The sequence below is a fragment of the Phyllobates terribilis genome, unplaced genomic scaffold (genome assembly GCF_046119375.1).
Source record: "Phyllobates terribilis strain yellow unplaced genomic scaffold, ASM4611937v1 Scaffold_11__3_contigs__length_659146591, whole genome shotgun sequence".
Classification (NCBI taxonomy): Eukaryota; Metazoa; Chordata; class Amphibia; order Anura; family Dendrobatidae; genus Phyllobates; species Phyllobates terribilis.
This window is the reverse complement of record NW_027362771.1, coordinates 261,841,972-261,868,457: the sequence shown is the minus strand read 5'-3', so window position 1 is coordinate 261,868,457 and position 26,486 is coordinate 261,841,972. Positions and strand designations below refer to the sequence as shown.

The 26,486-nt window shown below is 43.3% G+C and overlaps 2 protein-coding genes across 2 annotated transcripts in view; one reads left to right on the top strand and one right to left on the bottom strand.

Annotated features, from left to right (window-relative positions):
• The window catches only part of NAPEPLD (N-acyl phosphatidylethanolamine phospholipase D), a 44,869-nt gene extending 39,914 nt beyond the window's left edge, over nucleotides 1–4,955 (bottom strand). Inside the window, exon 1 of the mRNA XM_073652272.1 lies at nucleotides 4,626–4,955. Within this exon, the coding sequence (XP_073508373.1) occupies nucleotides 4,626–4,807 (182 nt within the window). The 5' untranslated portion in view covers nucleotides 4,808–4,955. The remainder of the gene's footprint in view (nucleotides 1–4,625) is intronic.
• A 4,855-nt stretch (nucleotides 4,956–9,810) lies between these two features.
• PMPCB (peptidase, mitochondrial processing subunit beta) overlaps nucleotides 9,811–26,486 on the top strand; it is a 30,133-nt gene continuing 13,457 nt past the window's right edge. The window contains exons 1-8 of the mRNA XM_073652268.1: nucleotides 9,811–10,003; nucleotides 11,958–12,098; nucleotides 14,753–14,839; nucleotides 18,866–18,995; nucleotides 20,989–21,187; nucleotides 23,089–23,168; nucleotides 23,279–23,385; nucleotides 26,177–26,320. Of these exons, the coding sequence (XP_073508369.1) occupies nucleotides 9,941–10,003; nucleotides 11,958–12,098; nucleotides 14,753–14,839; nucleotides 18,866–18,995; nucleotides 20,989–21,187; nucleotides 23,089–23,168; nucleotides 23,279–23,385; nucleotides 26,177–26,320 (951 nt within the window). The 5' untranslated portion in view covers nucleotides 9,811–9,940. The remainder of the gene's footprint in view (nucleotides 10,004–11,957; nucleotides 12,099–14,752; nucleotides 14,840–18,865; nucleotides 18,996–20,988; nucleotides 21,188–23,088; nucleotides 23,169–23,278; nucleotides 23,386–26,176; nucleotides 26,321–26,486) is intronic.

Here is a 26,486-nt window from a genome sequence, read left to right as displayed (position 1 = left end):
AAACCCAACGTGTGTGCACATAACATTTAGGCTAAGTTTTACTTACATGGAACACAGCTTTAAGCCACGGCCCCACTATCAGTATTTGGCCACGGCCCCACTATCAGTATTTGGCCATGGCCCCATTATCAGTATTCGGTCAGTATTTTTTCTCAGGAGTGGGAGCCAAAACCAGGAGAGGAACAATCAGAGAAAAGGTATAATAGAAACACGTCACCAATTCTGCATTCATCACCCACTCCTGGTTTTGGCTCCCACTCCTGAGAAAAAATACTGACCGAATACTGATAATGGGGCCGTGGCCTTATTCGCTGAATCGCAACTCCTCTACAAAGTATTAGGATACAACTCTTAACTGGGTTGTCTGGTCTTCTGCTTAAAGTCTGCAATCACTTTATGTGACTACAGCCTTCCGAATCATTACAGTGTACGCACCGCACACCGTCAGGATTTTCAAATGTCTGCAGTGAGAGCAGACAGTCACATGACTACAAGTATGCAATTTGCACATTCCGACTAGACGTGCTCAGCCTCGCTCAATACAATTCAACTGAGCGAGGCCGCACAAGTCTATTCAGAATATGACTGGAAGTAATGGCATACTTGGGGGTCACGTGATCGCCCACTCTCGCCGGCAATACCAGAGAATACTGACAATGTGCAGTGTCAGACTTTTAGCAGATGACCAGACAACCTTTTTAATAATCAAATTCAGGATTTTCATTCAGTCCTATTGCCACAGGTGTATAAAATCCAGAATCTAGCCATGAATTGTACAAACAGTTGCAATTCTGTAATATACTGCCATTATTGCAACCAGGGCTGTGGAGTCGGTAAGCCAAACCTCAAACTCCTCAATTTCCACGACTCCGACTCCACGACTCCAACTCCCTCATACATGGCTCATGTTTAAGTGATAAATTTACTGTAGCACAGATTCATCTCAGCTAAAAGTCTAGACCCTTAGATCAGGAATAGGACAGACATTTATAGGACATTTCATAACTTTCCCAAATTGTTATGAAAAAAATATTCCCCACAAACTGCATTGAACTACTGTACCCAATTTATTATATATTTTAGGAGTTTGAGTCAGTCCATTTTATACCGACTCCAAACAGTCAGTTTGTGATATTTCTTCCTTCCTAAATGTTTTATGGTCACCTGTGAGTGGTGTTAGTATGGATCACAGCAACTCATCCACAAAGTGGTAGACCATGTATTATAGAGCGGGGGTCGCTGAGGAGGGCAGTGCATAAAAGTCACCAATGCTCTGCTGAAACCATTACTGCAGAGCCCAAACCTTCTCTGTCATTATCTGCATAAAAACTGTGCGCTGGAAGGTTCATAGCATAGGTTTCTATGGCTAACCAGCTGCATGCTGCTTTACATCACTAATCACAATGCCAAGTGTCGAATAGAGGTGTAAAGCACTAATCACGGGACTCGATTTTATACACCAGTAGTTAATAAAGACCAAAAACAGTTTCCTGTTAATAATAAAAGCGGTCGTCTGAACAGTCCAATTAAATAATATTGATCCTAGTGCTGACCATGTGACATGAACACTCAGATCGAAAATACAGTTGTGAGAATATTGTCTTCAGAGAACACAATGTAACTGGATTAAGGGCTCTTGCACAGGTCCTGATATTTCCGGTACCTGAGATATCCGTGTCCGTATGCACCTGTGTGGCACACGTACCAGCGACTGGGAATCAGTGTACAGTTAGCGCTGTTCCCAAGCACCGGGTGCTGAACACTGCCCTCATCATTGTCCCCTGTAATCAGCACCAGCAGGGGACCATAGTGAGAGTAGTAGTGTCTGCTCTCGCAGTGTCCACCTGTAAAACTAAGAATAAAATAAAAGAATCCTTATACTCACCTGTCCTAAGTGTCCCACGTCTGTAATCCATGCGACCGCTCACACCAAGGAGCCAGTGAGAATGACTCCTGCAGCTAGCAGGCCCTGGACCTCTGCTGCGCTCAATGAGTGACAGGACACCGCTTGCTGCAGGAGTCATTCTCACTGGCTCCTCTGCTGAGAGGTCAGGTGGATTACAGCGGGTGACACTTAGGACAGGTGAGTATATGGATTTTTTATGTTATTCTTATTTGTACAGGTGGAGACACCAGGAGCAGACTACTACTCTCATTATTATCCCCTGCTGGTGCTGATTGCAGCGCCGGCAGAGGACAATGATGACGGCAGCATTCAGCACCCGGCGCTTGGGAACAGCGCTAACTGTACTGCTGATTCCCAGGCGCCGGTACGTGTCACACAAATGACATCCATGTGCGGTACATGTTTACACAGACTCATTTACTTAAAAGGGTCTGTGTGATCTGTGCTGCTGGCCAAAAATGGACATGTCTACGTGTGGATCACCCACACACGGTCCGTGGAAACACACTGACATGAGTGCAGACTGATTCAAATGAAAGGGTCTACATGTGTCAGTTTCTCCGGTACGTGTGGAAACTTGCACCACACGTACCTGAGATACTGATGTGTGAAAGAGCCCTAGGGCTACATTCACACAACTGTGTGACACGTCCTACCGCTGTCCATTTTTTTTCTCAGACAACACATGGACTCAGAGATACATTGATCCATGAACACATCTTTTTAAAAACGGGTCCGAGTATCCGGTCTGTGAGACTCAGAGCATGTCCTATTCTCATCAAATTTGTGGATCAGACTTGGCCATATGAGGATCCGTATAAGGCCACGGCCCCATTATCAGTATTCGGTCAGTATTTTTTCTCAGGAGTGGGAGCCAAAACCAGGAGTGGGTGATAAATGCAGAATTGGTGACTTGTTTCTATTATACCTTTTCTCTCCTCACCTGGTTTTGGCTCCCACTCCTGAGAAAAAATACTGACCAAATACTGATAGTGGGGCCGTGGCCAAAAACATATAATTCACTGAAGACTTACCGTACTTTGTACTTCAGTGTACCAGCCACATTTCATCGGTTTTTATTTAAACCTAAGAGTCAATGGATAAAACATGCTCAGACAGTCTACTTGCTCCAGGTAAAAACAAATGGATGAGAAAAATAAATTAGACGCAACAAGGATGACACTGGAGAAAAAAAAAAAGTCGGCACGTTTGGGATGATGACACACGGATGTGTGAATGCAGCAAAGCATAAAACACTCCAGGATTTTCCAGGACGAGCTAAAACAGCAGAGGATTGTGGACACGTCACTGGTGACCAAGTACACATGCAGATAAGAGCTGCACTCTGATGGCAAGGGACATTTCGGCTCCGGCTACACAGGGACTAGCTGTGCACACAATCACAGTGACACATTGTCTAGAATGACTTCCTATGGTGCATGTTACAACCTTGACTGCGACACAGAAAATCCCATATACTTGGAAACAGTCGAACGCGACTCATTTGCCACAGACATCAATGCACCTTGTATGCGTCTTGTGTGTGATTGTTCTGCAGCTCAAAAAATTTTTTTTTTTACAGCTCTAAAAATAGTTGCACAATATCCAGTTACACAGATGTTTCTGGTCATGCGACTTGTCTACTAATTGCTGCTGTGCGGCATGTGGTCCCGTACCCTCAGCCGCCGGCCGGGTTTGGCGGACCTAAGCAATATAGTCCATATTTCATCCAGAAAAAAAACAAACTATTTTTTATCTGTATGCGTTACACGTCTATTTTGTACAGTCGTATGGCATCCAGTTTTTACATGAACAATTTAATAAAAAGGACAAATAGTTTCCCATGTTAACAATTGTAATGGATCTGTAAAAAACTCACGATACAGATAGTGACCCGGATGTGATGCGTTTTTAGTGCACCCAATGACAATGGAGGAGTCTGATGGGAAATATGGATCACTTTAATGTATGCTGCGGTTTATTTTCTTACATTTAGATCATCGGTCCGTGTGCACAAATGTACATGTGAACCCCCACGCTGCCTTGGTTGGTGGGCTGTCAACCCTGTCAGCGGGCTGCCCGGTTTCCATACAGACACACAGACTGGTTATGCGCTCGTGGTAACGACACCTTTTATGTAACTCATTAGCACATGGCTGCAGGCAGAAGTCTGTAAGCAGAAATCCCCATTCTGCACATCATTGTGAGCCAGCATTAAAAACAATAGAAGAATCTACAAAAATAGTCTGCTCACCCTCACCAGGTCCAGGGCTGCGTCTCCACCGCAGAAAACCGCAGGTAAGAATGGCCAGGGGGCGGAGCTCACAGGGTAATAATGCTGAGCAGCCTAGAGACACGCCCCCGAGAATCCTGTCAGCCACGCCCCCTTATAGAGACATTAAAAACTATCAGTAAATTACAAAGAAAGCGCCATAACCAGACAAAGGTGTCATACTCCGGGCCCCGCTCCTGACACCGACATACCAGCTGGAGGCGTAAGGAGCAGACCTATGGATGTCACACAGAGGGTGCTGCCATCAGATCTAGGTTGGGGCTACAATACAACTTTGGTTTCCACAAGATAAGCGGCGCCGGGCGTCTGATGGCCGCTTCTCCCATTGCCCACCACAGAAGTTCAGTGATGACCCCTGAGCTCATGGATACAGCCTGCAGCACGCGCTCCTATCTGCCCGCACAGGTGCCAGTGTGCCCGGCTCACCTGTCCGCCTCCAGCCCGTCCTCTGCCATCCCGGTCTCCGCAGCGATGACCTCCCGCCGATCTGTTCTCCGCAGCGCGGGGCACAAGTCACTGCCGGGCCTGTTACTCTGATAGCAACTGTCAATGCGGAGCTCGCCGCAGGCGGCTACGAGGAATTGCAGGCAGCTCCTCCTCACCAGCATGTCAGTGCGGCCGCCCACCGGCCAGCAATGTGCACGGCACCGAGCTGGGCCCGACCGGTAGTGGGAGGAGTCCGCCCACCATGTTGTAGGACCTGCCGTAGTATATACAACGTGTATGGCGCCGTCACCCGCCCGGTGGGGGAGCACAGCAACCTGCTATGCTGTGCGGTATTGGGCTGTGCTGCGGGGGCATGACTCCGAGCTACACGTGTGCTGCCGAAACCTCAGACCCCCCTACCACAGCCACCAGGAGGAGTGCCCCCCACCCCCTACCCCAGCCACCAGGACGAGTGCCCCCCCCCCTACCCCAGCCACCAGGACGAGTGCCCCCCCCCCCCTACCCCAGCCACCAGGACGAGTGCCCCCCCACCCCCCTACCACAGCCACCAGGATGAGTGCCCCTGCACCCCCTACCACAGCCACCAGGATGAGTGCCCCCCCCACCCCAGGATGAGTGCCCCCTACCACAGCCACCAGGAAGAGTGCCCCCCCTACCACAACCACCAGGAAGAGTGCCCCCCACCCCCCTACCAGAGCCACCAGGAAGAGTGCCCCCCACCCCCCTACCAGAGCCACCAGGAAGAGTGCCCCCCAGCCCCCTACCAGAGCCACCAGGAAGAGTGCCCCCCAGCCCCCTACCAGAGCCACCAGGAAGAGTGCCCCCCAGCCCCCTACCAGAGCCACCAGGAAGAGTGCCCCCCAGCCCCCTACCAGAGCCACCAGGAAGAGTGCCCCCCAGCCCCCTACCAGAGCCACCAGGAAGAGTGCCCCCCAGCCCCCTACCAGAGCCACCAGGAAGAGTGCCCCCCAGCCCCCTACCAGAGCCACCAGGAAGAGTGCCCCCCAGCCCCCTACCAGAGCCACCAGGACGAGTGCCCCCCTACCAGAGCCACCAGGACGAGTGCCCCCCTACCAGAGCCACCAGGACGAGTGCCCCCCTACCAGAGCCACCAGGACGAGTGCCCCCCACCCCCCTACCAGAGCCACCAGGACGAGTGCCCCCCACCCCCCTACCAGAGCCACCAGGATGAGTGCCCCCCTACCAGAGCCACCAGGATGAGTGCCCCCCAGCCACCAGGTCAAAAGTCATTATCTCCGTAAATTGGAATACTTAACAAAAAACACCTGCAAAGGCTTCCTACACGTTTAAAAAGGCCCGTAGTCTGTTTCAGTAGGCTCCACAATCATGGGGAGACTGCTGACTTGACAGATGTCCAGAAGGCAGTCATTGACACACTCCACAAGGAGGGTAAGACACAAAAGGTCACTGCTAAAGAATCTGGCTGTATCCAAGCATATTAATGGAAAGTTGAGTGGAAGGAAAAAGTGTGGTAGAAAAAGGTGCACAAGCAACCGGGATAACCACAGCCTTGAAAGGATTGTTAAGAAAAGGCCATTCAAAAATTTTGGGGAGATTCACAAGGAGTGGACTGCTGCTGGAGTCATTGCTTCAAGAGCCACCACACACAGACGTATCCAGGACATGGGCTACAAGTGTCGCATTCCTAGTGTCAAGCCACTCATGTCCAATAGACAACGCCAGAAGTGTCTTACCTGGGCCAAGGAGAAAAAGACCTGGACTGTTGCTCAGTGGTCCAAGGTGTTGTTTTCAGATTAAAGTAAATTTTACATTTTATTTGGAAATCAAGGTCCCAGAGTCTGGAGGAAGAGTGGAGAGGCCACAATCCAAGCTACTTGAGGTCTAGTGTGAAGTTTCCACAATCAGTGATGGTTTGGGGAGCCATATCATCTGCTGGTGTAGGTCCACTGTGTTTTATCAAGACCAAAGTCAGCGCAGCCGTCTACCAGGAAATTTTAGAGCACTTCATGCTTCCCTCTGCCGACAAGCTTTTTGGAGATGGAAATTTCATTCTCCCCCAGGACTTGGCACCTGTCCACACTGCCAAAAGTATCAATACCTGGTTTACAAACAAAAGTATCACTGTGTTTGATTGGCAGCAAATTCGCCTGACCGTAACCCCATAGAGAATCTATGGGGTATTGTCAAGAGGAAGATGAGAGACACCAGACCCAACAATGCAGACGAGCTGAAGGCTGCTATCAAAGCAACCTGGGCTTCCATAACACCTCAGCAGTGCCACAGGCTGATCGCCTCCATGCCACGCCGCATTGATGCAGTAATTGATGCAAAAGGAGCTCTGACCAAGTATTGAGTGCATTTACTGAACATACATTTCAGTAGGCCAACATTTCAGATTTTAAAAACATTTTTCAAGCTGTTGTTATTAAGTATTCTAATTTACTGAGATAATGACTTTTGTGTTTTCATTGGCTGTAATCCATAATCATCAACATTAACAGAAATAAACACATGAAATAGATCACTCTGTTTGTAATGACTCTATATAATATACGAGTTTCACTTTGTGTATTGAAGAACTGAAATAAATTAAATTGTTGAGGATATCCTAATTTTGTGAGAAACACCTGTATCATAATAGCTTTATATATATTTTTGATTAGCAACTAACAGGTTTTAAAGAGTCCAAAACGAATAACAGTTGTCACGGCAACAATCCGACACCTCACGAGTACTGTACATGGGTCCAATTCTAAGTAACAGGATGTGTGATGATGATACTTGATGAGTTTTAGATGGTTGCCTCACATTCTTGTCTCTGGACAGGCAGTGTCACATGAAGCCAAGTTTGTCGTCACATAGATTGTGGGCGAGCATTCATGTGACATCTCGTACTCTCGGCCTGTGGCTGGCATGGCAACTGGAGCATTGCCCACAGCAGTTTTCCTTTTATTACAGGCACATTTGGGAAACAAAAGCGTTAGGATTGGGTATTGCTGCTTTAGATTTCACTTATTGTCCATCTAGATGGGCGGAATATGTCACCTGATCAATGTGCCCCAAACAGCGGGCACGAATCAGCCTGGCTGCACGTTTTCTCTGAAATGCTCTGGCAAAACGTAAGAATACAGCAGCCTCTGTATGTGTTAGGATATGTACAAACACAGAATAAGTGACTGAACTGCACCACTGCCATATAGAATATATTTATAAAATAAATGTACTGAGCGCATAAATTGGCCAATTCATGTGAGCCCATCCGCCAGCGACAAGGCGACCTTTCTTTGATGAGACCTAGCCCTAATAGTTATCAAACATGTCTCTCTTAAGGCCTCATTCAGATGTACGTGTTGCACGTACGCATTAAAATCTATGGTACTAGTCACATGTTCTTGTTTCTTCACCACCTCCAATAGTATACTACAAAAAGAAAAAACTGACCAGCACCTCCGAACAAAATAAAGCAGGTGTGAATAGGTGCAAGCTGTTAGTATCCAGCACTAATTCTAGGCAGTACTGCAGGTCTCTTGGTACCTTCATTTTATAAGTATATTCTATATAGTAGGAATGAAGTTCTAATTTCATATATTCTATGTTTCCATACATCTTAGCGCTTACAGAGTGATGCTGTATTCTTTTGGGTATTGTGCAGTCATAGCATCTTGCACCTGTTCACACTTGCTTTATTTTGTTCAGAAGTGCTGGTCAGTTTGTGTTTTTTTTTTCAGTGAAAATATAGTTAGTGGACTGGGCCAGACTAGTCCAGCGCCACTCTAGGTGATTGACAGGTCTCTCATGTGTCTACTCATAGGGAGAAACCTGTCATTCGCATAGACTGGTGAGGGAAGAAGCCAGCAGGATCTTCTAATTATATTTTCTATGAATCCCCAAAGCGTTTAAGAGAGAAATATACCTTGTTGCATTCGTGCAGCCAGGCTCTGATTCATGCTGCTTGTGGCTTGGGCAGCATGAATCAACTGGTAGATTCCCCTTAAGGCACAACTCCAGCGTTTTTTTTTATGGTATCATTATTGTATGTTCCCTGCATGCAGTAGAATACTTATCAGCCGCCATCTTCTTCTGTTCTCGGCGCCACCCTAGTCGTCTTCTGTTAGCTGATTACTCCAGTGTATACTGGGCGTATTGGAAGCTACTTCGAAATGTAAAGGTTCATGCAGATGTCTGTGGATTTCAGTCTGATATGGGACCGTAATATACAGACTGGCTGCAGATCTCCTGACCCAAGCGTGACAACCTCATAGAAGTACATGAAACGGTCATACTCAGGTCGGGAGACCTGCCGCCAATCAGCGCAATAGCTGTCCATGCTTGGACAGATTGGCACAGGTGTCTGAGTAAGCCTAACAGCCGGAATGAGGCCCTCATAGACGTACACTGAGAGGTTGCAACTGTTACCTCTAACTTCTGGTCAGTTAGGAGCTGCGGTCACAAGCTGGTGAAATGTGACTGGTCCCGGGAAGTGCAAAGAAGGTGGCTAGTAAGTCTATATATATGGCTCAGGGATTAGCAGTATTGCTTTGCAGCATTGGGATCCTGGGTTCAAATCACCCCAAGGACAACATCTGGGATGGTGAGATACAGTTCATATGTTCTCCCCGTGTTTGCGTGGGTTTCCTCCCACCCTCCCAAGCCATACTGATAGGGATTGTGAGCCCCAATGGGGACAGCGATGATAATGTATGTAAAGTGCTGTGGAATTAATGGCACTATATAAGTAAGCATAAGACATTTCACAGACATTGGCGATACCACTCTGGTGAACTAAAAAAAACCCTGTGACCAGTGACTATATACAATTGATTAGTATCTGGTCTGTTTACACGGGCTGACAAATACTGATCGGAAGTGTACGATCGTTAATACAATCGTTCTGTCCCCATACAACATCATGTTGTCGGCAGCACATCTGCTCTTCACACACAGTGATGTGCTGCCGAGAACAATGATTTTTCTGCCAGCATAAACCATCTGATCGCCATCATGGTCCTACGTGTTGACAATTGGGGGGAGCTTCCTTAAGCAAGCTTGTCACCAATTCTTGGCACGGCTAGTTAGTATACATTAAACTAGTGCTGGGGATTTATGCACTAGTCTCCCCCTACCCTGAAGCAGCCTGCTGCAAAATCACACGTGACCCCTGACTGAGGCGCAGCGAATAGAAACAAAACCAGCCATGGAGCGCACACAGCTGGGCAGAGGTGAGGAGCCCACAGCCGCCACAGGGAAGCAATGTGCTGACTCCCGGTGACTGGCAACTTTCAGGGCGGAAGTTACGTCACGTGTCAGCAAACATGGCGGCCTCCATGCTGAGACTCGGGAGATCCGTGGGACGGAAAGTGATCAGCGGGACACAGGTAGAGTGATCACGTCAGGCGGTGGGGATGGCGGGCTGTATACCGCTCCTGCACTGAGTACGGACCCGGTCCTGCCTCTGTGTCCCAGGCTGGAGTGATGACCTCAGCCACTGTGCCAGGGGGCTCTATCTCAGCTGGATACCGGGCAGACCCTCATGTCAGCTAACTGCTCCCGGTTGTCATAACTCGGTGATCACCAGCTCATCTGTCATTACATTTCCCTGTACGAGCTACAGGGGATTAAACCTCCAGCTTGTAATTGGTAATAAGGAGCAATGTACCTCTAAGAATCCTGTCTGCTTTTAAGAACAGTTTATTCTGCTGTTTGCAGCTGGTTGCCTGGGTTACCGGTCACCCTGCTATCTGAGTGGTCGGTTACCTAGGCAGGCAGCACTCCCTATACTTTCCAACGCTTGCTCTGCTCTGAAGCTGCATCCGCCTCCGTCCCCCATGCTTCTCCTATGCTGCCTCTGCTAATAGCCTAGGAGAGCGCACTTTTTGGGTCACCATGCCACTCTCAATCTTCAGCAGCAAAGCAGGATGCCAAGAGCTGTGCACTCTTGAAGATGTGACTTGGGGGGGGGGGGGGGAACACCTTTTTAAATACATCCCTTACAGCTGATGAGGCTGGTGTACTTGCCTTGAAAATACTTTTCAGAACAGCTATATGTTCCTTTTAGTTTCAGAAGTCGACTATGTGCACATTGAGGGTATATGTGCCCACGATCCGTAGCCACCTGCAGCCCCGGCGCTGCTAAACAGCTTCTACCCTCATTATGCAAATGAGCGGCACCATTTTTTTTTCTCACGAATGGACTTTCCTCATTGATGTAAGTCTATGGGGGAAAGTCCACATGTGGACCCACAAGAGAAATTGCGATGCTGGGGTCTGGAAAGATGCACCACATGTCAGTGTCCGCAGGTGCACAGAGACGCATAGTGGACATAGGATTTCTAGAGATCCCATCCACTATGCTGTAACATCTGGCCGCTGCGGGATTGATGCTGTATAACACGAAGCTTCAAACTCGCAGCAGCATTTTACTATCTCGTTGTTTTCGATGGGTGAAAAAAAATGCTGAAAAGAATTGACACTCTCAAATTCAGTCAGGAAAAAAACAAGCGTCAGTATGAGATTTCTGAAATCCCAGAACTTTTGCTGGTATTGTAAAAAACAGCGTTTAATTTGCTGAAATCAAACAAGCAGAAAAAAACCCGCTGCATGTAAACATAGCCCTATCATGTTTCCTATGGGACAAGACACCGTGGAAGAAGGAAATACTCACATTCCGCTTAACCCTTGTGGCTATGGCTAATCCAAGTTGTAATTGTCAACCACATTCATTGGCATACACAAGTTTTCTGGTGAAAATTAGTATAAGTTGTCTAATGTCTATCAAGATGCCCCCAATCTGTCTTACAGTGGGCACTACTGTGAAAAATGTGGTGCATGTATAGAATGAATAAGCATTCCTAGGACGGTTTCACGATAATCTTGTAGACAGGCTGCCAATCCCCCAAAAATGAGGAAGATGCTCATTTATCGAGTGAAATGATCTTTTGTGCTGCATATAAGATAATTGTACTCGGCAGCACATCGTCTTGTGTAAACAGAGAACAATGGCAGCCTATGTGCACGGAGTGATCTAGCACAGATTGTTCAGTGTGCACCAAGCATAACTGCTGCCAACACAAGCTACGGGCCCCCACTCATTATTATGGGGGTTGTCTGGGTTTCGTTGTGTCCATTTTTAGAATGAAAGAAAAAGCTCTGTATGATCCAAATTTTCTTCCATTCTAAAAATTGACACATAACAGAACCTAGGTGGACCCCATAAATAACCAAGGGGGTCCCATTGCTTCAGTTTGCATCAGTTATGCCATGAATTAATTTTTGTAATTCTGTTTGTTCAGGAGAGAACTCTAATTTTCCATTCTATATTTCTGTGTGCAGCAAATACAATTTGGTATAAAGAAATACCGATCTACCCAAGCAGCGACACAAACAATACTGAATGTGCCAGAGACTAAAGTAACCACTTTGGAAAATGGTCTTCGTGTTGCCTCTGAAGATTCTGGAATTTCTACCTGTACAGTAAGTCTGCAGTGTGCCCGAGGGGACAATAAAATGACATAAAAATAAGTAACACATATATTTAATTTAGAAGCCGAGACTACAACACGGCATAATCTTACCTCTGTTTAGGAGTTTATGGCAATCGCATATATGTGAAACTCCTCTGCTTACTGCTCTCATGTACATTCCTACTAGACTGTGTCCGACCTCACTCTATACACTGGCATTGAGCGAGGCAGCGAACGTTTGGTCAGCATGTGACCGTATGTATGCAAATCACATACTTGTGGTCACGCTCCCGGCATCGGAGAATGTTCACAGCTCGCAGTGCGTGTGACGTGAGGATTCGCATGTCTGTAGTCACACACAGTGACTGCAGACATGTAGCCTAAGGCTGGACAACCCCTTTAACGCTCTTACATTTTCCCAGGTTATTTTCTTAAAGGGGGGTTCCCATCTGGGACATTTATGGTATTTGAGGTTCTATCGTCTAACAAGAGAATGGGGGACCCATGACCCACAGATTGCACCATGGAGACTAGGTTGTATGCTGCTGTGGTTTATGGGAATTGTAAAATGCTCGGCTGTTTCTTTAGTTCCCGTGAACTGCAATGAAGATGGCCTCATGCATGGATCTCTTCCTCTCTGAATTGCTGAACGGCATTTAGAAGGAAACCCTACTTATTTAGTTATTTATGGCTTATAGAGCTGATACGCCATAAATATCTCAGATGGAATGGGAGAAGATGCTGATTAGATATTAGAAAAAACATTTTGACAGTGAGGGTGATCAATGAGCATTACAGGCGGCCATGAGAGGTGGTGAGTTCTCCTTCAATGGAAGTCTTCAAACAGAGGCTGGACAGATATCAGTCTGACATGGTTTAGTGAATCCAGCATTGAGAAGAGGGGATGGACACGATGACCCCAGAGGTTGCCTCCAACTCTTTCTTTCTATGTATGTCCCCTATGCAAGGCTCAAAAAAGACCATTTTTTATGCTCGCAGAAGGTACGTTCTGGTCCGATGGGCATCTCTGGTCTTGGTGCAGGGCCTCCTCTCTTACGATTGCCGTCTTCCTTCCCTGCTTCATGTGGATGATGCGTCCACACAGAATTGCATTTTATTTTCTTCACATTTTATCCCTACTTGGATTTTTTTTCCATTACACAATGTAGTAAAATCAATGATACAACTTGTCCCGCAAAAAAAAGCCCTCATATGTCTATGTGCACAGAAAAATAAAAAAGAGTTATGGCTCTGGGAAGAATGTGAGGAAAAAACTAAAACACAAAAACAGAAATTGGCCATGTCGTGAAGGGGTTGAGATTCTTTTTTTTCTAAATCCTCCTACATGCTAAAGATAAATGTTTTTGTTTCATTTACAGTGGCTTGCGAAAGTATTCACCATAGATTGTAAATTGCATTAAGGTCTGGGCTTTGACTACGCTACTCCAACAACATTTACACGTTTCCCCTTAAACCACTCGAGTGTTGCTTTAGCAGTATGCTTTGGGTCATTCTCATTAGAAGGTGAACCTCCGTCCCAGTCTCAAATCACTGATAGACTGAAACAGGTTTTGCTCAAGAATATCCCTGTATTTTGCACCATCCATCTTCCCCCTTGTCTTGGACCATTTTCCCTGTCCCTGCTGTCGAAAAATAACCCCACCACCATGTTTCACTGAGGATGATGTTCTTGGGGTAATGTGCTGTGTTGGTTTGGTGCCAGACATAGTGTTTACCTTGGCCAAAAAGTTCAATTTTGGTCTCATCTTACCACAGCACCTTCCTCTATACATTTGGGGAGTCTCCCGTGTGTCTTTTGCCAAACTCCAAATGAGCCTTACAATTTTGTATGTAAGTAAAGGCTTTTTTCTGCCCATTCTTCCATAAAAACCACCTCTATGGAGTGTATGACTTATTGTTGTCGTATGGACAGATACTCCAGTCTTCTTGGGTACTCTGCAGCTCTTCAGGTTATCTTTGTTCTCTGTGCTGAGAGATTTGGTGGGCGGCCCTCTCTTGGCAGGTGGTACCATGTTCTTTCCATTTGATAATAATGGATTTGATGGTGTTCCGGGGAATCATCAGAGATTTGGGATTTTTTTTATAACCCAGCCCTGACTTGTACTTCTCAACAACTTTGTCCCTGACTTGTTCTGATATCTTTTTGGTCTTCGTGGTGTTGTTTGGTTAGTGGTGCCTCTTGCTTAATGGTGTTGCAGCCTCTGTGGCCTTTCAGAAATGGTGTGTATATACTGACAGACCATGACACTTAGATTGCACACATGTGGACTTCCTTTCACTATGCATGTGACTTATGAATGTAATTGCTTGCACCAGAAATTTCTACGGGTTCACAGCAAAAGGGGTGAATACATATGCACATGCCAATTTTTAGTTATTTCATACCATACATTTAATTTATGCCTATATTTTTCTCACTTCACCAACTTATACTTTTGCAAGCCACTGTATTCCTCTATTTTGTGAAATATTTAGAAATCTAGATCAATTAATTAAAAGAAAAGTAGTTATTTGGGTGTAAAGATCTGTTAAAACGATCAGATTGGGTGCAAGGCTTTTGGTAAATTTAGGAGAAGCTGTCTGGACCACATGTTATGTTTTTAGCTGGATTACTGATATTTTATTATGTATCATTTTTATTAGGTCGGAATGTGGATTGATGCTGGAAGCAGATATGAAAATCAGATGAACAATGGCACTGCCCATTTCCTGGAGCACATGGCATTTAAGGTGACTCTGCAAAGCAGAACTCTGAAAAATCTTACAAGCTGAATTGGTCTGGAAAGTAAAGTAGAGTAAAATAATTTGTGTAGTTCTCCCCTTCTGGTCTGATTACTCTATTTTGTATGAACTGATTCTAATAAATAGATAATGGTGCTTTTCTGCCTACTTTAAAAGTTAATGTCAATGATCACAGGGTGGTGTAATAAAAAAAGATAAACTAAAAAAATATATATGTATATTTAACCCCTTTACAACCCAAGGTGGTTTGCACATTAATGACCAGGCCAATTTTTACAATTCTGACCACTGTCACTTTATGAGGTAATTACTCTGGAACGTTTCAACGGATCCCCCTGATTCTGAGATTGTTTTTTCGTGACATATTGTACTTCATGATTGTGGTAAAATTTCTTCGATATCACTTGCGTTTATTTGTGAAAAAAACGGAAATTTGGCAAAAATTTAGAAAATTTAGCAATTTTCAAAATTTGAATTTTTATGCCCTTAAATCAGAGAGATATGTCACACAAAAGAGTTAATAAATAACATTTCCCACATGTTTACTTTACATCAGCACAATTTTGGAACCAAAATTTTTTTTTGTTAGGGAGCTATAAGGATTAAAAGTTGACCAGCGATTTCTCATTTTTCCAACAAAATTTACAAAACCATTTTTTTAGGGACCACATCACATTTGAAGTCACTTTGAGAGGTCTTTATGACAGAAAATACCCAAAAGTGACACCATTCTAAAAACTGCACCCCTCAAGGTGCTCAAAACCACATTCAAGAACTTTATTAACCCTTCAGGTGCTTCACAGGAATTTTTGGAATGTGGAAGAAAAAAATGAACATTTAACTTTTTTCACAAAAATGTTACTTTAGACCCATTTTTTTTTATTTTCGCAAGGGTAACAGGAAAAAATGGACCCCAAAATTTGTTGTGCAATTTCCCCTGGGCATGCAGATACCCCATATGTGGGGAAAAAACACTGTTTGGGCGCACGGCAGGGCTGGGAAGGGAAGGAGCACCATTTGACTTTTTGATTGTAAAATTTGCTTGAATAATTAACGGACGCCATGTTGCGTTTGGAGAGCCCCTGATGTGCCTAAACAGTGGAAACGCCCCACAAGTGACCCCATTTTGGAAACTAGACCCCCCAAGGTACCTCTCTCGATGCATAGTGAGCACTTGGAACCCCCAGGTGCTTCACAAATTGATTCGTAAAAATGAAAAAGTATTTTTTTTTCCACTTTTTTCATTTTTACGAATCAATTTGTGAAGCACCTGCGGGTTCCAAGTGCTCACTATGCATCTAAATTGGTGCCTTGAGGGGTCTAGTTTCCAAAATGGGGTCACTTGTGGGGGAGCTCCAATGTTTAGGCACACAGGGGCTCTCCAAACGCAACATGGTATCCGCTAAAAATATGAGCCGATTTTCCATTCAGTTTGTTAGCCGACACCATGTCGCGTTTGGAGAGCCCCTGATGTGCCTAAACAGTGGAGCTCCCCCACAAGTGACCCCATTTTGGAAACTATAACCCTCAAGGATTTTATTAAGGGGTATAGCGAACATTTTGAACCCAGAGGTACGACACAGAATTTGATAACTTATTCAATATGATGACCTAATGTTGTCATTACTCTTGAGCGCAAGTGCTCGCTACTTGAGTTTGCATCGGGTACTCAGGTATGCACCATGTATCACGGGTGCTCAAGTGAAATGCTCGAGTCCCCGCCCGCATGTTTCACGGTTATTAGACACCCCCATAAAAACATGCGGGGATCGCTCGAGCATGGCAGGCAATCCCCGCAAGGTTTTTTTGGCCGCGAAGCATATGGGGCGGAGACTCGAGCACCCGCGATACTCAGTGCATACCCGAGCACCCGATGCAAACTCAAGTAGCGAGCACTTGCGCTCAACACTAGTCGCCATATCGTCATCCTTTTTTTTTTTTTTTTTTTTACATTGGAAAAAAAAAACAACCCCAACCCTAACATTAGCACAACACCAACCCCAGCCCTAGCGTTTATTTTTTACGCCGTTCCTCATGCGGTATAAGTGATGAGATTACTTTATTCTTCGGGTCGTTGCGATTACAGCGATACCAGAATCATATCGGGTTTTCATGATTGACAGCTGTCACACACTAAAAGACACCTATTTTGTAAAATCTAGTTTTTGCATCGCCATATTTTGGCCGACAGAGTCATGTGACTGCTTGTTTTTTGCGGGATGAGTTGACGTTGTTATTGGTGCCATTTTCAGGCACGTGACATTTTTTGATCGCTTTCTATTCCTATTTTTGGGAGGCAGAATAAACAAAAACCAACAATTCAGGAATTGTGTATTTTTAAATTTTTTTTATTCTGCTCCGGGTGTGGTAAAATTGATAAGGCAGCTTTATTCTTCGGGTCAATACGTTTACAGCGGTACCACATTTATATAGTTTTTTATGTTTTGGCGCTTTTACACAGTAAAAGCTATTTTATAGAAAAAATTATTTTTTTGCATCGCTTTATTCTGAGAGCTCTAACTTTTTGATTTTTCGGATGATGGAGCTGTATGGCGGCTAGTTTTTTGCGGGATGAGATGACGTTTTCAGCTGTACCATTTTTATTTATATTCGTCTTTTTGATCGCGTGTTATTCCATTTTTTGTTTGGCGGTATGATGATAAAGCATTGTTTTTTGCGTTCTTTTTTTTTTTTTTTTTTACCGTGTTCACTGAAGGGGTTAACTAGTGGAACAGTTTTCTAGGTCAGGTCGTTACAGACGCGGCGATACCAAATATGTGTACTTTTATTGTTTGTTTGTTTTTTTTTTTCATAATAATATTTATTGATGGGTACATTATATTTTTATTTTTAGTGGATAATATATATATATTTTTTTATATGTTTACAATTTTTTTTTTTTTTTTTCACTTTGTTTTTTTACTTTTTTACTTTGTCCCACTATGGGACTTTCACTTTTTTCATTCTGATCGCCTGCATGGCACAGAAATGCAGCACCATCCCTGTGCCATGCAGGCTGTCAGCGCTGGACAGGGAGAAGATAGTTTGGAGATGCACTGCGCATGTCCAAACAATCTTCCTGCTGTCTGGTGACCCGGATGTTGTCATGACGACATCGGGTCGTCATGGCAACACCCGGAAAGCCGCGGCAGACAGCGCTGGAGGCCGGAAGAGGAGGTGAGTATACCGATCACCTCCCCTTGCCTCCGCAATGCTGCGATCGACTTCGATCGCAGCATTGCGGGGGTTAATGTGCTGGGAGCGGTGCAGGACCGCTCCCTACACATAGTACCGGGTGTCAGCTGTGACAATCAGCTGACACCCAGCGGCGATCGCGCCCGCACAGCCTGTGTGCGCGCGCGATCGCCATGACGTACTAATACGGGTCAGGCTCTTAAAGCCCAGGGCACAGACGCGTATTAGTATATCATGGGCTTTAAAGGGGTTAAGGATGTTTCTATCACTATTTTGTTCACTTGAAAAGGGCTCATTGCCACTGCTGAAACGTTGTGTACATGGCATGGAATAAATACAAATGTTCACTCTTTTGAGATGGGAGTGCTGCCATTCCTCATTGTCCACAGGGGGCATTAAGTGACAGCTGCAGCCACTCAGGGGTCCACCCTGGGTCCATTGAGAATAATGTGAAAAGTAGGGGAAAAGCTGCAAAGTTATGAGGGGTTGTTAATTTTATTTTAATTGTATCTGTTTAAAAAATAATACAAAATTAAGGGAAAAGCCATTCAATTAGGAATTAGGAAATGTAAAATTAAAAAATATATAGATTTTCTCTTTAAAATGAATGTTACGTACAACTATTAGAAATGTGTCTACAGTTTCCATTTGTAAGATATCACAAACGCACATGCTCATATACAGTTCTATATTGTGCACCATTTTACAGGCCTAATAGGTACATCACCCATGTTACTGGTTTTGTTTTTCATATATTGTTTGCGTAGTAGCACATTTTTCTATAAATCTGCTCTTAACTATGTTTTTGTTTTGTCATAGGGAACAAAAAAGCGTTCCCAACTGGATCTGGAGCTTGAAATAGAAAACATGGGCGCCCACTTAAATGCATATACATCAAGAGAACAGACTGTATATTATGCAAAGGCTTTTTCCAAAGATTTGCCCAGAGGTACTTGATCAAAATATTCATATTTTGTTTCAATAATTCATGAGTGAATTAAAACCGATTTAGACTGGCCTGCTAAAGGAAATATGTTATCAGAAAATTACCTTTCTCTATCGCTTCATTGGGAGACAGAGGAAACCATGGGTGTATTCTGTTGACACTAGGTAGTGCTGTATGTATATTATGCGCCCTTCAATTTTCACACTGGCCACCAGGCCTAATATCAGACAACTGCTTCCCATTCTTCAAATGGACATTAGCAGTAGTAGATTGTCCCGAGTTCTTGTGAAAGCATTATTTGAGCATGCTCTGATCCTGACGAACGTCATTGTGAACAGAGGGGAACAGTAACATCACTTTTTGTGAATGGTGGTTTGTGTTACTTATCACTGAAATCTTGTCTGTGATGGTAATGAGACTTCTGAAAAGTCATCTGTACAGAACAGGAAGTATGAGTCTAGTGGCCAGTGTGAAAACTGCAAGATTTCAAGTTTTTGTTATTAGTGATGAGCGAGCATGCTCGTTTAACCCTTTAACTGAGCATACTCGGGTGCTTACCGAGTATCTTCGGTGTGCTCGTATATTATTTTCGAGTACATACGTCTGCATGATTTACGGCTGTTAGACAGCCTCACATGCAGGGATTGCCTGTATAACAGCCGTAAATCATGCAGACGTAGGTACTCGAAAATAATATACGAGCACACCGAAGATACTCGGTAAGCACCTGAGCATGCTCTGTTAAAAGGTTAAACGCTCATCACTATTTATTATATAGATATGGAAAATAAATTATTTTTTTAATCAAAAATAAGACATTTAATATAAAGCTTTGATATGAACAAAAGGTCATTTTATGATTGCATATTCTCTAATAAGCGATGGTCAACTTTATAAAAATTGATTGTCACTTGCAGAGAAACTGTAAGGGCCCATGCTGCACCATGTTGTCAGCAGCAAATTCCCCTTTTTGTTCTGACCTAACCAATCTGATCACCCAACGGATGAGCACTTTAGTTGTTCATCGGGCGGATTGATGTTTGTCGCCCGTTAATCAGTAACATACATTTTATGAATGCTCATTCACAGCTTAACTTCTTTCTAAATAGACATTTGGTCATTTACAGCTTGTTTGTTTTACTCATTTACTTGGATTTATCTGTGCCTCATGGAAACATTGCTGTCAAAACAGGGATATCAATCCCCTGCGTGTGTTATGGTGTCTATCATTTTTCACTAACTATATCTGTAATATATTATAAAAAAAAAAAAAAAAAATCCCACCAAAGCTGGGTTCACATTAGTGTTTCTTCACTCTATTCTTCTCTTGCTTTCATTTCAGAACTATAAAGACCTATGCAACTGATTAGTTCAAAATCCCATTGATGGGTGTAAGAAATAATTTGGCAGTTCCTTTTTCATTTTTCTAAAATAAAACCTGAACTGTTTGGAACAGATTGATCTGTTTTGTTTTTATTGAAGTCTATGGCAAATGGATTTAAACATTTAGAACTAAAAAAAATGCTAGTGTGGACCTAGTACAACAATATAAAAAAAAAGATTTTGATAAAAGACTTGATTAAAATAACATGTAGTTTAAAGATGCTAAATGGTGTCCCATCACGACAACCCCTTTTGCTGTATTAAATACCACCTTTCATTGCCGGGGAACTCTTGGTGTCCTGGATAATAACTATTCGTTACTGGTTACAGCAGCCATATCAGCTTGTGGGGGTATATTTTGAAAGGATGTAAATTGAGACTTTTAAAAAAAAAAACATATGTTACAAGGTACATTCATTGCTATGCAGTATTTAAACTGCATGGGTAAATAAGTTATCAAGATGTAGAAGATGCTGTAAAAATGTGTTCCTAAAGATCTGCACTGGGACCAAGCCCTTATTGAATGTTCATTGTGGGTCCCAGTGTAAATAATATAAAGCAGACCTGTGGGACAATTGTTTGCTGAGACCTTTCACTTGCAATGTATTCACAGCTGTGGAGATCCTTGCTGACATTATACAGAACAGCACCTTGGGTGAAGCGGAGATTGAGCGTGAAAGAGGGGTCATCCTACGTGAGATGCAGGAAGTGGAGACTAACCTGCAGGAAGTGGTCTTTGACTACCTACATGCTACTGCCTATCACAACACGGCCCTGGGCAGAACCATCCTGGGACCTACTGAGAACATAAAGTAGGTGGCTGTCATAACTTGCCCACATATGGGTAGATTTACCCACAACCTGACTAGTGTTCTGCTATTTTTCATGATCAGCTACAAATTGCTAGATATTTTAAGTTTTAAAACCTCATGGAATATTGTTCATATATTATCTGTATTCATTTCTGTACACACATTTTCACATGCGATAGCCAAATATATGCTACATTCATTGTACTTACTTAGTAATGACTGAAACGTAAAGTCTCCATTCTTCTATAGCCATTTTAAACAAGTTTAAATCAGTGTTTTTGGCCAAAGCCTGACGTTCTTGAAACATGGTCCGTGTATGGACTGGCCACAGATCTCCCGATCCGCACTCCATAGCCTTATACAGGTACATCTCACAAAATTAGAATATCATCAAAAAGTTAATTTATTTATGTTCTTCAATACAAAAAGTGAAACTTATATATTATATAGAGACATTACAAACAGAGTGATCTATTTCAAGTGTTTATTTCTGTTAATGTTGATGATTATGGCTTATAGCCAGTGAAAACACAAAAGTCATTATCTCAGTAAATTAAAATAATTAACAAAAAACACCTGCAAAGGCTAGCTAAGCATTTAAAAAGGTACCTTAGTCTGTTTCAGTAGGCTCCACAATCATGAGGAAGACTGCTAACTTGACAAATGTCCAGAAGGCAGTCATTGACACACTCCATAAGGTCCCAGAGTTCCAATTTTCATTTGGAAATCAAGGTCCCAGAGTCTGGAGGAAGAGTGGAGAGGCACACAATCCAAGCTGCTTGAGGTCTAGTGTGAAGTTTCCACCATCAGTGATGGTTTGGGGAGCCATGTCATCTGCTGGTGTAGGTCCACTCTGTTCTATCAAGACCAAAGTCAGCGCAGCTGTCTACCAGGAAATTTTAGAGCACTTCATGCTTCCCTCTGCCGACAAGCTTTATGGAGATGGAAATTTCATTCTCCCCCAGGACTTGGCACCTGTCCACATTGCCAAAAGTACCAATACCTGGTTTAAAACCAACAGTATCACTGTGCTTGATTGGCCAACAAACTCGCCTGACCTTAACCCGATAGAGAATCTATGGGGTATTGTCAAGAGGAAGATGAGAGACACCAAACCCAACAATGCAGACGAGCTGAAGGCTGCTATCAAAGCAACCTGGGCTTCCATACCACCTCAGCAGTGCCACAGGCTGATCGCCTCCATGCCACGCCGCATTGATGCAGTAATTGATGCAAAAGGAGCCCCGACCAAGTATTGAGTGCATTTACTGAACATACATTTCAGTAGGCCAACATTTCGGATCTTAAAAACATTTTTCAAGCTGTTATTAAGTATTCTAATTTACTGAGATAATGACTTTTGTGTTTTCATTGGCTGTAAGCCATAATCATCAACATTAACAGAAATAAACACTTGAAATAGATCACTCTGTTTGTGATGACTCTATATAATATGAGTTTCACTTTTTGTATTGAAGAACTGAAATAAATTAACTTTTTGATATTCTAATTTAGTTAGATGCACCTGTATATGGCTTTGAGGCTACTGAGTTCATGTCGGGAGACCAGCAGCCATGGCTCATACACAGGCTGTGTTTCACGGACGTCTGAATGTAGCCTAACTGTTGGGATTGTTTCTTTCTGTTAGTATCATTTAAAGGGATTGTTACATATGTGTGGACTATATTATCTGGAAATTCATTCAATGAAGGACATCCTACTGGGTTATGTTTACTGTATATAGGGCCCTATCAAAGTCCTTTGTGGCTTCTATAATTATGTTTCAGCCTCCCTTTATTTTACTCACTGTTACAATCAATGTGAAAATCCTATATGTACATGCTTCCATTTAGTATATGGCTTGTTGGGGCATACTTATTTCATACTTGTTATGATTACAGATCTATAAACCGAAATGACTTGGTGGAATATATAACCACACACTACAAAGGACCTAGGATTGTTTTGGCTGCTGCTGGTGGTAAGTGTTCTGCAGCAGCTTTAACATGACACTTCTATAAGCAGGCACAGTCTGTAGTATGTTGAATCAACTTGATTTATAAATGTTTATATATCTATTCTTGGTTTCAGGCATTTCTCATGATCAGCTGCATGATTTAGCAAAGTATCATTTTGGTAACCTTCCAGCTACATATAAAGGAGAGACTCTACCTCTGTGCTCCTTCACAGGTAGTGAGGTAAGTGCTTCGCTTTGCTTTAGAGGACATTGCAATGCCTGACATCGCAATAGAGGACATCCTAAAAAAAAGGAAAGATACAAATTAATGTGTTGTCATGACAGCCGAGGGTCTGCTGATGCCCTGCAATTGGCTGATCACAGCTTCAACTATTAAATCCAGTAAAAAGTTCAAATCACCCCCCCCACACACACACACACACACCTTTTGCCCCATTGAAAATAAATCAAAAATACACATATTTGGTATGGCTGTGTTTGTAAAAGTCCGATCTATCAAAATATAAAATAAAGTAATCCAATTGATAAATATCGTAGCAGAAAAAAAGAAACGGCAGAATCATGTTTTTGAGGGTTTTTTTTGGCCGCCACAACATTGCAAAAAAATGCAACAAGAAGTGATAAAAACATCGTATCTACCCCCAAATGGTATCAATAATAACGTGAGCTTAAGGGGCACAAAAATAAGCCCTCACACAGCCCCATATCCTGTAAAACGTTACAGGTCTCGGAAAATGGTCAACAAAAGCAACAATTTTTTTTTCTTACAAATTTTTGCACTTTTTCTCACCACTTAAAGGGGTATTCCCTTTTCCAAGATCCTATCCCATTATGTAGTGCGTGTAATAATAATAATACTAGAAAATACCTACAATTAGAAATGTAGTATAGTATTTTTGATTTGCTATGTCTCTTTCCTCATGTTCAGGCATTGCAGGACCTTAGGTATCCATGGTTATATCCACTGATAAAGTGACAGTTAGCTAGCTGCTAGTGGTCGTAACCATGGATACCTACGGTCCTGCAATGCCTGCACATGAGGTAAGTGGCAGAGCGAATCAAAAATACTATACTACATTTTTAATTGGAGGTATTTGCTAATCTTATTATTTCACCTACTACATAATGGGATAGGATCTTGGAGATGGGAATACCCCTTTAAGTGGTGAGAAAAAGTGTGGAAATTTGTAAGAAAAAAAAATTGTTGCTTTTGTTGACCCCTTTTAAGTAAAAAAAAAAAAACGATACATGTTTTGTATCTGTGTACTCGTACTGGCCTGAAGAATTCAATAGCCAGGTCAGTTTTACCATATAGTGAACATGGTAAATTTTATTTATTTTACTCACTTATATAGCGCCATTAATTCCACAGCGCTTTACAGACTTTATCATCACTGTCCACATTGGGGCTCACAATCTACATTCCCTATCAGTATGTCTTTGGAGGGTCGGAGGAAACCGGAGAACCCAAAGGAAACCCACACAAACACAGGGAGAACATACAAACTCCTTGCAGATGTTGTCCTTGGTGGGACCCCAGCGCTGCAAGGCTGCAGTGCTAACCACTGAGCCACCGTGCTTCCAATGCTAAATAAAATAAATAAATAAATATAATGGTGAAATTGCACTTTTCTTTGCAATTTCAATGCACTTGGATTTTTTCCTCATTTTCCAGTACACTATATGGTAAAATCAATGGTGTCATTCAGAAGTACAACTCGTCCTACATAAAAAACAAGCTCTCATATGGCTATATTGACAGAAAAATAAAAAAATTATGGCTCTTGGAAGAAGCGGAGGAGCAAAAAGAAAAAAAGCCTATGGATAAAGGGGTTAATATAGTCCCACAAAAAAGTGTTAGGCTGTGTGCCCACGATGCGTTTTTTAAGCGTTTCCGCAGCTGCAAAAACGCTTAAAAAACGCATGGTAGAAGGCCTGCCATGGTCCCAATGATAATCCGCATGTGCTGTGCACATGCTGCGGAAATTTCCGCTGCGGATTATCACTGCGGAAAAAACGCAGCACTACCAATTATTTTGCTGAAGTGCTGCGTTTTCGCTGCCATTGACTTGCATTGGAACGCATGGATTACGCATCACTGCATCTGTACATGCGCAATCCATGCGTTTCACTGTGCGGATGGTACCCAGGTCTAGAGGACAGGAGACTCTCCTCCGGACCCGGGTACCATAGAACCTGTGAAAAAAAGAATAAAATAAAAAATAAATATTATACTTACCTTCTGATGGCCTCCGGTGTGCTTGTCTTCGCTTGCCGGCAGCTCGCGATGGACTGTAGGACCTGCGCTGACGTCCTAGTCATGTGACGGGTCACGCGATGCTGACGTCTGCTGGTCTTTCAGTGTACCGCGATCAGGGACAAGGGAGAACGGAGGGAAGCAAGACTCCGGGGGGCATCGGAAGGTAAGTATAGATTTATTTTTTTATTTTTTACCATTCTTTCGGTCACACTATATAAATCCATGCCGGTTGCATGGATCTATATAGTGTGACCAAGTTGTCAAGCACTTTCCTAGTGATGCTAAAATCGCTTGGAAAGCACTTGTCAACCCGCATGCGGTAATGCATGTGGAGAACGTTTCACTTCCGCTTGTCCCTGGCAGGAAAACGCATGTACAATCCGCATGCTTTTTTTCTGCCAGGGGAGATGCAGAAACGCTCAGGAAAAATCCGGAGCATTTCTACATCGTGGGCACATAGCCTTATAGTGTACATCAACTATGAAAGGTTTATGTATACACTGAAGTATAATTTGAAGTTACTGGTATGTTGTCTTCTGGTTTCTCTCTACTTACTTGCAGCCATAGCTGGCATCACCAAATACATCAATGCTCCCATGTATACACACAACTGCCAGACAGATGTAAGACGTAATGTCCTGGTATTTGGTGCAACTTCAAATGACACACAGTTCACTATTAAAAGAATGTCTTCTATTTTCCCAACCACAGCGTTAAAACACCTAGGTTTTTTTTCCTTATATTGTTATAGATTCGTGTACGTGACGATAAAATGCCACTTGCCCATATTGCTGTTTCTGTTGAAGCTGTTGGTTGGTCTCACCCAGATACAATTCCACTCATGGTGGCAAACACATTGATTGGCAACTGGGATCGATCCTTTGGAGGTGGTGTGGTATGGCACTTAATAGTTTTTTTTATCTATTATATATTCATAAAGTCTATGCATTAAATCGTTAAAGGACCTGAAATAAGATATTGCTCATGGTGATGGTACAATAAGAGACCGCTATCTATTCAGCATTAATCATTGAAGGACCTGAAGTTCATAAAAAAATCAC